The sequence below is a fragment of the Rhea americana genome, unplaced genomic scaffold (assembly GCF_003343005.1).
Source record: "Rhea americana isolate MKP2758 unplaced genomic scaffold, rheAme1 scaffold_544, whole genome shotgun sequence".
Classification (NCBI taxonomy): Eukaryota; Metazoa; Chordata; class Aves; order Rheiformes; family Rheidae; genus Rhea; species Rhea americana.
In genome coordinates, this window is record NW_028186695.1 from 41,013 (window position 1) to 52,669 (window position 11,657).

The following is an 11,657-nucleotide window of genomic DNA, read 5'->3' on the forward strand; positions in this document are numbered from 1 at the left end:
GGGAAGCAAACGGAGCCGGCGCGCTTCCGCACATCCCTCCCCGTCCTGTCACCCCCGCCCCGATCGCAACCCGGCCGCTCGGCCCCACCGGCGGCGCCCGCAGCTCGCCTTGACCCGGGACGTCCCGCGTCCCCGCGCCGTCCCCCCCCCTCCTCCGCCGACTCGCCCGCGCGCGCTTGGGATGCAGATGGTTTTCGGCACCCTTTCCCGATCGGGATTTATTTGCTTTTACCTTAAAGTCGGTAGGCACTTGGAGCTTTGGGGTGTTCAGTCCGAAAAGCACATCCAGCCCCACAAACATTAGTATGGACATAAAGATAGAGAAATCGCTAATAAGCTTGCGCAGCTGCAGCGAGCGAGAGGAAGGAAGGAAAAGGAGGCGGAAAAAAAGAGAAAAAAGGAGGAAGGAGGGAAGGAAGAAAAGTCAGAGAATTAGAGCGTTGCCCCAGCAATGAGTTTTACGAAGCGCAGAGGAGGCGGGCGACGCCGAGGAGCCCGGGCGGGCGAGAAGCAGCTGCAGGCAAGCGCCGCGCGACGAAGAGGAGGAGGAGGAGGAGGAGAGGGCAGGGCGGCCGGCCGCCCGCCGCGGCCCGACCTTGATGATACCGGGGATGTGCAGCTTAGGGGTGTCCAGTCCAAAGCAGGCGTCTACCGCGCAGAAGAGCAGGATGGAGAAGACGATGGAAAAATCGGCAACGAAGGCCCTGACCTGGAGGCAGAGCGGGGAGCGGGGTGGGGGGCCGGTTASGGGCTCCGGGACGGCGGGTCCCCGCGAGTCGCGGCACGGCTCCCGGCTTGCACCCCTGTCCTCGAGCTTTCCGGCTGGCCTCGCTGCGAGCGGCACGTGCCAGCGGCGCGGAAACCAGCTCTAACGAGCAAGGAGCGGGGCTTTTTCCCCCTCTTTCGGACCTCAACGCGGTTATGCATCGCTGGCTCAAACCTCGAGGAGGATCTTCCTCATCGATACCAACCCTAAATGATGCCAGTTCCAGTCCTCATCGATCCCAGTTCCAGTCCTCATCGATCCCAGTTCCAACTCTCATTGATCCCAATGCCAGCCCTCATTGATCCCCATTCCAGTCCTCATCGATCCCAGTTCCAGCTCTCATTGATCCCAATGCCAGTCCTCACTGATCCCAGTTCCAGCTCTCATTGATCCCAGTTCCAGTCCTCATTGATCCCCRTTCCAGTCCTCATTGATCCCMGTTCCAACTCTCATTGATCCCAATGCCAGTCCTCATTGATCCCAGTTCCAGCTCTCATTGATCCCAGTTCCAGTCCTCATTGATCCCCGTTCCAACTCTCATYGATCCCAACGCCAGTCCTCATTGATCCCARYKCCAGTCCTCATTGATCCCAGTTCCAGCTCTCATTGATCCCAATGCCAGTCCTCATTGATCCCAGTTCCAGTCCTCACTGATCCCAGTTCCAGTCCCCACTGATCCCAATGCCAACTTTCATAGATCCTAATGCCAATCCTCATCGATCCCAACACTAATCCTCATTGATCCTAGTTCCAACTATCATTGATCCCAATGCCATCTCTCATTGACTCCAGTTCCAGTCCTAAATGATTCCAATGCCAATCCTCACTGATCTCAATACCAACTCTCATTGATCCCAGTTCCAATCTTAAATGATCCCAGTTCCAACTATCATTGATCCCAATGCCAGTCCTCATTGATCCTAGTTCCAATCCTCATTGATCCCCGTGCCAATCCTAGACGATCCCAGTTCCAACTGTTATTGATCCCAATGCCAGTCCTCATTGATCCCAGTTCCAACGCTCACTGATCCCAGTTCCAACCCTCACCGATCCCAATGCCAAAACTCTTCTTCTCCAGCAGGGAAGTCAAATCCGCAGGCGGCAAACAGCGATACCGACCCTTTGCCTCTTCGCTCCCCGCGTCCAGCAAAGCGGCCGACGGCTCCGCGTCCTCCCGCAGCCGTGCGGATGGGTTTTCCCAGCGGAGACGGGAACTCGTGGGCTTTTCTTACCTTGGTGGGAAAATAGCGGCTGAACTTGAACTTTTTCAGCGTCAGGGTCATGGAGTAGGTGCCGAAGAAGAGGATGAAGGACATGAGGGCCAGGTCCGGCACGAACTTGCAGGATTTCCCCACGAGGCTGCCGCCGTATTTCAGACACTCCTTCTTGCTCAGCTGCGTCCAGTCCAGAGCTGTTAGGTTAATAGCATTGTACTGGGGAGGAAAAAGCAGAATAGTCCAAATATTGTTTTTTTTCCTTTTTTCCTTTTTTTTCTCTCTTTTTTTTTTCTTTTTTCTTTCTTTTTTTTTTTTTTGGCAGGAAAAAGCGACGGCGGACGGCGCGGGAGAAGGCGCCGGGGCGCGCGGAGCCACTCACCAGAGACGCGTTGGTGGCGTTCGGTGCCACCGGCGCTGGAGCGTCGAACAAGGTCGCGTTCGCTGCGGAAAAGCGGGACGTCACGGAGGGCTGGCGGGGCGAAGGGGAAGGGGAGCGGGGAGCCGCCGGCACCGCCGCCGCCGCCGCCCGCGGGCACCGCTCCGGGGACGCGATTTTTCCCCCCCCGTTTCGGGCTCAGTTTCACCCGTTTTGTGCTCGTTTTCACCCCATTTCGGGCTCGTTTTCACCCGTTCCGGGCTCGGTTTCCCCGGTGCGCCGGTGGCGACGCTGCGGTGGCTCCCGGGGCAGCCCGGGCTCGCCCCGGCGCCCGCCTTTAAAATCAGCGAAAAAGGGAAAAAGTGGGCAAAAAAGCAAGAAAAAAACAGTCTTTCCTTTTTTTTTTCCTTCTTTTTTTTTGTTTTTTTTTTTTGGAGAGCAACAACCGGGCGAGATGTGCATTTTTTTTTTTAAAGCCATCTTGGCATCTCACCCCCTCCCTCCCCCATAAAAAAACCCAAAATATATAAATATATAGATAAGAAACCCCCCCACAAAACCGTCTTCGCTGGGGTCTTCGGGCGCCGCGGCTCGGAAATCACCCTCCCGCCGGCCCGTCCTCCGGCGCTTCCCGCGTGCCGGCTGGGAATTTCGGCGGCGGCGGCATCCGTCTCCCCCCCCCCCCAGTGGAGAATTAATGAAGGAGAAGTGATTGCAGGGTACCAATCGGAGCAGCCCCCCCGCCTCCCGCCCATCGCGCTGTTTTCCTTCGATAACCTTTAGTTTCCACCCCCCCCTAAAAAAAAATCGTACCCTATTTTGTGCTTAACGCGCCGGCGGTATTTTAGGATACTCTACGCAACCGCTTCTGTCGGAGCGGAGAGAAAAGTGGGTTGCACGAGAAAAAAAAATAATAATAAAAAATATCCCCCAAAGGGGGGGGGGAAGAGTATCAAATATTAAACAATTTTAGTATTCAGAAGGCGATACTCACTTGAAATTGAAATCRGCCCAAATTGGTGTGTGCAGCAGAGACAAATATGGTACAAATCAGTTATAATAATCAAAAAAAAAATCAGAATAAAAATAAGAAAAAAGAAAAAAAAATGAAAAAAAGGAGGTGGGGGGGTAAATGTAAGTTTGCGATATCTTAAGGTTTGGGGGGAAAAATATCCCGCTCCGATGGCAGCGCGGCGGGTGCCCGGAGCAGCGAGGGCTTTCGCGGCACGAAGCCGTGCGGTTACTCAGCCCCGCGGCGGCGGGTTATTGCCGAGCGGCAGGAATCGAGATACCAATAAAATAAAATAAAATAAAATAAAATAAAATAAAATAAAATAAAATAAAACAGACAAAAAAGAAAAAATAACCCCAATAAGGGCCGGCTCTCGGCTGCGTTTCTCGGCGGAGCGCTTCGTCCTCGCTCCTCTCCGCCGCCGGAGAGCTCCAGGAAGCCCTGAGGAGGAGGAGGAGGAGGAGGGCCGGCGCCGCGGGTCCCGGCGCCCCGCCGCCGCGACGGAGACGCCTGGCGCTCACCTGGGTCGGGCGCGACGCACTCGCACTTGTACATGGTCACGTAGTCGGGCTTGAAGTCCGAATTGATGGGGTAGTACTTGAAGGCGCCGATCATCTTCTTGATGGCGTCGTAGATGAAGATGAAGCTGATGAGGGTGGAGAAGCCTTCCTCCGTGAAGCGCGTGATGTACTTGATGATGAAGCTGGCGTCCGTGGCCACCAGGATAAGGCACTGGAGGGCGGAGTGCAAGCCGATCCAGAGGCGAAACTCCATGTAGTCGATGCCGTTGCCTCTAAAAGCGGGTGCGAGGAGAAGGCGTCCACGTGGGTGTTGTCCCCGGGCGCCCCGGGACATCGCTGAGAGCTCCTGGGCATCACCGGGTGCCCCGGGACGTCTCCGGCCAGCCCGGCCCGTCGCGGGGCACCTACTTGCTGAAGTCGAAGAGCAGCTTCTCAAAGATGAGGATGGGCCCGGTGCTGCTCAGGATGATGAGCGGCTGCCCGGCGAAGAGGCAGAACATGGAGCCTGCCATGGCCGTGCCGAGGAAGCTCTCCATGACCCCCTGGGGACGGAGGAGGTGAGCAAGRGATCAGAGCCCGGGGAATTAAGGACGCTCGTGGCTGGAGCCTCACTGGGTGGCGTGGGACCGTGGCGCCCCTGTTCCTGGCCTAAAGCACGTTTCGAGGAAGCCCTCCAAAAGGAACCCTCCCAACCCCAGGTGTCTCCATCAGTCAGGGGCAGGGTTGCTACTCTCGCTTGGGGAAGAATTTCCATCCCTGTCATCAAAGATTTACACTTCTCGAGGGGGTGTGTGGGGGGGTAAAACCTGCGGCAGGGGAGCCCTCCCGCCCACGCCGGGCCACCCGCACCCCTCTCGTTGGGCTTGACCTGGTAGTTGTCCGTGGCGTCCCCGAGCAGCCCCCCGAATGTGATGGCGTTCGTGATGCAGCCCAGGTAAATGAAGAGGATGGCAGAGATGGACTGGATATGAAAGCCCTCATAGAAATCGCTCGGGAACCAGGGCAGCTTCCTCTTGATGTCCAAATAGAGACCGCCGCAGAACCTGCGGAGACGCCGGAAGGACCGGCAATCACCCACGACGGGTGACAGAGGCCTCAAAAGCCCCCCCATGGTTCTTGGGTGGCCGGGCTGCTGCCCACCTGCCGGTCCACGCGAGCTCTTCCCCGATCTCGTGCACTTCAGGCATCTCTCCATCGTCGCTGCCGCCGCCGCCACCGCCGCTGCCGGCGGCWGCCCCACCGGCCGTGCCGTTCATCTGCCCCGCTTCGTTCAGCGAGAACACCGAYTTCCTGCGGGAGAGACGTCAGCTGCGTTGGGCTCGCGTTTCGGGGACAAATTTGGAGAGAYCATGAGCCGAGGCTGGGTTTGCTCCAAGCCAAGGGGTGGACGCAGAGCAAGATTGGCTCCAGGAGCGCAAACGGAGCGGAGATTGTGGAAAAAGCTCTGGAGCTGACGCACAGGGACGAGGGGAAACCAAAGCCACCATGCAAATCCACGAACTCCAAAACGGGAAATAGGGCAAACTAATTCCCAGACGGAGATCCAAGAGTTGCTTGGACTCCAGGCACCCACCTCTTCTCGGCCGAGGGCACTTTCTTGGGCGGCTCTATCCGGATGGTGGGATCCCACTCGCCGGGTGGTAGGACGATAACTTCGTCCAGAAACTCATCTATGCCGGCGATCAGGTCTTCCCTGTCGCGGGCTTTGTAGGCGACGTCGCTGAAGAGCTGGGAACCGAGAGATGAGAGGTGTGAGCCAGCATGCGGTCTGGAGACAGGCTACCGCGGCGCTCGAGGCTTGGTCATCCCAGCATTTCCTCGTAGGATGAATACTGGTGTTCTTCTGGACAAGCTTTGAGCAAAGGGAGCTGCCAGGGATGGAGGCAAGTGGCCAGGCAGGGCTCTGCCATCTACTCACATYGTCCACCATGAGGGTCGCAATGGCTCTGCCGATCTCGTTGTAGGACTTGGCTTTTCCTGTGGGGCCCAGGAGGATGAAGAGGAACCTGGGAAGAGCGAAGAGCTGCTGGAYGCAACCCAGGGCACGCTGGACGCGACCCGCACCAGGAGCACCACCACCCAACACCGGCCCCTGCGCCACGAGAACCTCCAGCATTCGTGACCTCCCCCCACACACACACCTCCACCGAACGTCATTTCGGGGCTCGGCGGTCACTCCTGCCGGGCTCACCTCGTGGGGACGGGCACCTCCGTCACCCCGCCCAGCATCGTGGCCTGCAGGAGGCGCACGAAGGCCACGAAGGGCTTGTCAAGGAAGTCCACTTCGCCCACCAGCACGTTGGAGGCCTCGGCGTCTTTGGGGATCTTCTTGATGAACTTGTTCTTCAGCTGTTGGAAAGACAAGGCTGGGAAGGGAGAACTTTTTCTAAAGTCCAGCTCTTCCCTTCCCCGGGATGTTCTTCATGGCTTGTTCCTCTACACCCTGGATGCAAAAGCTAAATCGTTTTTGTCGAAACACTCACCAAGCGCCAAAACTTCTCACCCCAGGGGCTCCAACCTTGCGCTCTCCCGCGCTCCCGGGGCGGGGATGCYGGAGCAGCACCCGAGAATAAAACCGCGACAGTTCCCAACACCAAATTTCCTCATTATTCCGCYGTTAAGCCCGAGATTAACTTTAAATTACACACTCGGGGGTCCCCAAAGCAAGCACACGACTCACAAAAGGCGCTTTGCTGGGGTCTAAATGAGAAAAAAAAAACCAACCCACCCACCAAACAGCGTGGCGATCTCCAGCCTTGCAGCAAACCTGAGCCTGAGCTCASGTTTTGCAGCTTATCTCGCCCTTTTCTTCCTCGGGGCAGGAATAAATAACGGGCGGAGGAAGCCTCGTGCCCGCGGGGATTTAGCCCCAGGACTCTTCTCCCCTGCGGCTCTTTCATTACGAGCCCAAAGAGGTTCAGCGCGAACCCAGGCGGGGTGTTATCCTAATCTATACGCCGGTGTGCGGGAAGGCACGTGAGCCGGGCAGGCAGCGCTCCCTAGTCTCCTAATCTTTTAAACCCAAATGGAAAAAAAAAGCAAAAAAAAAAAAAAAAAAAAATCATTATAATAAACCAGCTCCTCCCATTCAGCCCGGCAAAAGCGAGAGTGGGGAGTTAACGGAGTTAACAGCGACCACTAAGCTGCTGGTAACACTTAAAAAGTCCCTTTGTAGTGGGCCTAACAGGGCGATTAAAAGCAGCATTCTTAGGTACCGAATGCTTTGCATATTTTGGGGATTAACCCTCCGCACCCCGGACATTCGGGTTTCCTGATTTCGGAGGAGCGCCGCGGCGCGCCGAGGACCCCGCGGGGCCCCGCCGGACGGCAACGGGCGAGCGGAGCGGGTCCGACCCGCMCCCGCGTCTGCTCCCCGCCGGGCGGGTTATCGCCTCGCTAAGCCGGAGCGGAGCCACCTCCGCGGGGGGCTCGAGTCGCCCCGTCTTCCCACGGGCAGCTTTCCGACGCCGGGAGCTGCGTCCTGCCTGGTTTTTAAGCTCCGGGTCCCCTCCGCCAGCTTCATATCAAATGCCAAAGCTTGAAAACGGTGGGAAAATAGAGTATTTCCGAGGATGGAGCCCACTGCTCCGCTGCGAGATGCGGCAACGGTCCCCAGCTCTGGCGGTTCACGAGCTGCCCTTGGACCCAACGGCGGTGCCAAGCGAGGTCTATTTTTTAAGATACCTGCATGCACGCACGTAAAGGCAACGCTTTCCAGCGCGTTTCCTTTCCTATCGCTAGATTTTAAAGACGTTTTCCCCACCCCAAAGTCCGTAGCTGCATCGGCATGCTTGCAGCGCGTCCCTAACTCCGCTCGCGCTTGCCTGGTCCGTGCTCGGCGCGTCCGAGATGTCGTTCATGCTGCGACTTTGCGCGTGGCCTGCGGGCGACAAGACGGGGAGGCGGTGAGGGGAACGCGCCCCGGCTCGGCCCTTCCCTCCAAAACCTCCGCCCCCCCGCGCGCGCTTTCGTCCCGCCGGCGCTCGAGCGACGCGCCCGGCGCTGCAAATGACGCCGGTGCAAATGACGCCGGTGCAATTAAAACAGCAAATGCAGCTGGCGTCGGAAACCGGGTATAACGAAATTAATGCCGAGAGCACACCGGTACGAGTTTTTCTCCCCAATATCGGTCGCCCCCTGGTTAAGACGGATCGTTTTTAATTGCGGCCGAGGAGCGGAGCTGCATCGCGATTAGGCCGCGCTTGCAACCGCCCCGGTTCGGCTTGCAACCCGGCTTCCCACCCCCTGGTGACGCGCACGGCCCCGGAGCCGCCCCGGCGCGTCCCCAGCTCACGCAGGCGGCCGTAGCTCGCGCTCTGCCGCATCCGCAGGTCCTCGGTGGAGCGGTGGAAGCTGGCGCCGGCGGCCGGGCTCCGCACGGGGCTGCGGGCTGGGGGAAAGGAGGGTTCGGAGGAGACGGGAAGGGAAACGGGGCTGGAAGCGGCTGCCCCGCGCCGTCGTCCGCGCGCGAGCTCRTTTTGCAACGCGCCGGCAGCGTTTTGCCCCGACGGCCCGCGGCTGCCGTTGGCGCAAGGACGCGAATCGCTCCGGGACGGCGGGCACCTCTCGCCCGAGCCCGCAGCGCCGCGTCCCCGTTTGCAACCCCAAAGYGACGCCGCCGTCTCCGGCCGCGATGACGGGCGGCCGCTTCCAGAGGACGCCCGCGATTTATCRCCCCGGCGCGATTAAGCGACGAGTCGGGCTCCGTTTGGAGAGCCCCCGGGCAAATCTTAGCACCAAACGCGGGCGTTCGGAAACGCGGCGCGCGGCGGCCGCAGGGCTCGGGCGCCGCCGTCGGACCCGCTGACGCCCGGCAAATCCGGGTTTCCACCGAATGAACTCCGCTTCAACCCGAGGCACTAATCCCCGATCCGAGCGAGCAAATCCCCTTTTATAACGGCTCCGAAAGAGGAACGGCCGGCGGGCGCGCCGGCGGCGTTTGCCCGCGGACGGCTCCCGGCGCCCTGCCGGCGGCCGAGCTTTCGGGGGGCTCTGCCCCCCCACACCCCCACCCCAYGGGCCAAACTTGCCCCTTTTCCTCCTGCATCCGCCGGTTAAATGCAAAGAAACCTGCGCGGGGCGAGCTCGAGCCGGGCACTCACTCGTGCCGGAGGAGACGGACTTGCCGATGTCGGCCAAGGAGCGGTGGATGGGCTTCTTGGTCTGGTGGCGGTGGCGCCGCAGGAGCACGTAGCTGAGCTTCTCCCGCAGCTCGGGCTTGAGCAGCCCGTCCTCCACCTGCTTCTCCACCACGTCGTCTGCGGGCGCAACGAACCCCGGCCCGTTGGACGTTGGGGGCTGACCCGCTCGGCGGCGGGAGAACGTCGCCGCCGCCGCCGCCTCGTACCTATGATCTGGGGCAGGGAGTAGGCGTCCAAGTCGAGCAGCACCGTCCCCGTCTGCAGGCACGTCCGCAGCTCGAACAGGCTGTGCAAGGACAGCGTCGACACGTGGGGCTTGCTCCACCGCTCGCCTCCCTCCTCCACCTTCTCCTCGAACTTTATCCACCTGCGAAAAAGCCGTGGGGTACAGAGCAGAGGGAGGAAAAAAAAAAAATCAACCACAAAAAGAGAGGAAACGGCTTTGCCCGGGCCCGCRCGGCCTGATTAAACCAGCCTGCAATTTTATTTTTATTTTTTGTCACCTGGCCGACTCCTTCCACTCCATGTCCTCGCCGTCGCGCTGCAGCGTGTCCATCTCCGTGAAGAGCGTCGGGTTGGGCAGCTCGTCGTCTTCGCCCAGGATGTAGCGCAGGCGCTCGGCCGCCGGCGACACTGCGGGGCGGGAGAGACGAGCTCCGGCAGGGTCACCTCGGGCACGTCGCCCAGGACCCTGGCCAGACGAGACCTCCAGGGATGGAGGCTCCGCGRCCTCTCCGGGCAGCCCGGCCCAGTGCTCCGTCACCCCCGCGGGGAGGCTCTTCCCTAGGTTCAGACAGAGCTTCCCGCGGTTCGGTTTGTGCCCGTCGCCTCTCGGCCTGTCGCTTGGCGCCTCTGAGGAGGGTCTGGYCCCAGACCCTCGACACCCTCCCTTCAGGTTCKTATCCACAYTGRTMAGATCCCCCCTCAGCCTKCTCTTCCCCAGGCTGAAGAGGCCCAGCTCTCGCAGCCGTTCCTCGTAGGGCAGRTGCTCCAGCCCTCGGATCATCCTTGTAGCCCTACGCTGGACTCYCTCCAGTAGCTCCATGTCTCTCTTGTCCTGGGGAGCCCAGAACTGGACACAGTACTCGAGATGAGGCCTCCCCAGGGCTGAGTAGAGGGGCAGGATCACCCCCCTTGACCTGCTGGCAACACTCTTCCTAATGCACCCAAGGATGCCATTGGCCTTCCTGGCCCCAAGGGCACATTGCTGGCTCATGGTCAACCTGTCATCCACCAGCACGCCCAGGTCCTTCTCTGCAGAGCTGCTCTCCAGCAGGTCAGCCCCCAGCCTGTACTGGTGCCTGGGGTTATTCCTCCCTAGGTGGAAGACTGCACTTGCCCTTGTTGAACCCCACGAGGTTCCTCTCCACCCAGCTCTCCAGCCTGTCCAGGTCTCTCTGAAGGGCAGCACAGCTCTCAGGTGTATCAGCCACTCCTCCCAGTCTGGGGTCATCAGCAAACTTGCTGAGGAGGCACTCTGTCCCTCCACCCAGGTCACTGACGAGCAAGTTGAGCAGGACTGGACCCACCGTTGACCGTTGGGGGACACCACTAGCTACACGGATCACAACCCCCTGAGCTCTGCCTTTCGGCCAGTTCTCAATCCTCGCTGTCCACTCGTCTATCCCGCAATTCCTGACCTTGCCGGGGAGGATGCCATGGGAGACAGCACCAAAAGCCTTGCTGAAGTCAAGGGCGACAACCTCCACTGCTCTCCCCTCGTCCACCCAGCCAGTCGGCCCATCGCGGAAGGCCACCAGGCTGGTGACCTCCTGGCTGAGACCGTTTCCCCTCTCCCCGCCGCTGCCAAGTTATTCCGGTAAGAGCTTAAGCAGGCCTACGCCAGCCGCCTTGAACGGGGCGTATTTTTAATGCAACCTCAGCTCCTGGCGGTCTCCTAAGACCAGCCGGGTCCTGGCTAATCCAGCCGGGAAAGACCATCAGATCCCCCCTTTTTCGCACCCCAGAGAGGCGAAAAAGCTTTGCGGGTCCCTCCCGTCCTCGCAACCCGGCAGGGAGAAAGTCGGGCAACGCCGTGCCCGAGGAGGGAGCTCGGTAAAGCGCCGCGGCAGCCGGGAACGTCGCCTTTTCCTACCGCCAATCCCAGACGGAGCCGAAGCCGCGGCCACCGGGACCGCAGCTCCGGTGCCAAACTCTTACTGCGCTTCGTGTTGTTATTACTAATATTCCCGCTAATTTAACAGCTGGGGCCACACGCACGGGGGCCTGCAGGGTCATTCTTTATTTTTTTCCATTTTTTTCCTTCTTTTTTTTTCCCCCTCCCCTCTTTTCTCCCCTCTTAAGGTCTAAGTCGGCGCGTCTCTGCCCTTGCCGGCCGCCTCGTCTCCCCGCCGGGCTCGCCGGTTGCTGAACCTTCTCCTTCTGGAAACCTAACACAGCATCTAATTCTAGCCCGGAAAGCACCAGCTTTCCAGAGCAAATCCCCCCAAAAATATAATAATAATCATAATAAAAGGAGGATTTCTGCCCCACTCTTCCCCCCACCCYCTCCGGTCAGAAAGAGGATGGAAACCGCGCGCCCAACGGCTTCCTACCTGCGAGCGTTTCCAGTTTTTCCCCCATTTCTCCCCGGCCGAGCCAAGCGTTTGCTGCGCCGTGCGCGC

The 11,657-nt window shown here is 59.6% G+C and overlaps 1 protein-coding gene across 1 annotated transcript in view; it reads right to left on the reverse strand.

Annotated features, from left to right (window-relative positions):
- LOC146588060 (electrogenic sodium bicarbonate cotransporter 4-like) overlaps positions 1–11,657 on the reverse strand; it is a 15,746-nt gene that overhangs the window by 1,752 nt on the left and 2,337 nt on the right. Inside the window, 16 exon segments of the mRNA XM_085318601.1 lie at positions 486–592; positions 595–709; positions 1,999–2,199; positions 2,363–2,424; positions 3,893–4,164; positions 4,301–4,434; positions 4,761–4,935; positions 5,033–5,182; positions 5,466–5,620; positions 5,811–5,898; positions 6,084–6,241; positions 7,717–7,772; positions 8,187–8,282; positions 8,995–9,150; positions 9,240–9,400; positions 9,537–9,666. Coding sequence (XP_085174727.1) covers positions 486–592; positions 595–709; positions 1,999–2,199; positions 2,363–2,424; positions 3,893–4,164; positions 4,301–4,434; positions 4,761–4,935; positions 5,033–5,182; positions 5,466–5,620; positions 5,811–5,898; positions 6,084–6,241; positions 7,717–7,772; positions 8,187–8,282; positions 8,995–9,150; positions 9,240–9,400; positions 9,537–9,666 — 2,216 coding nt within the window.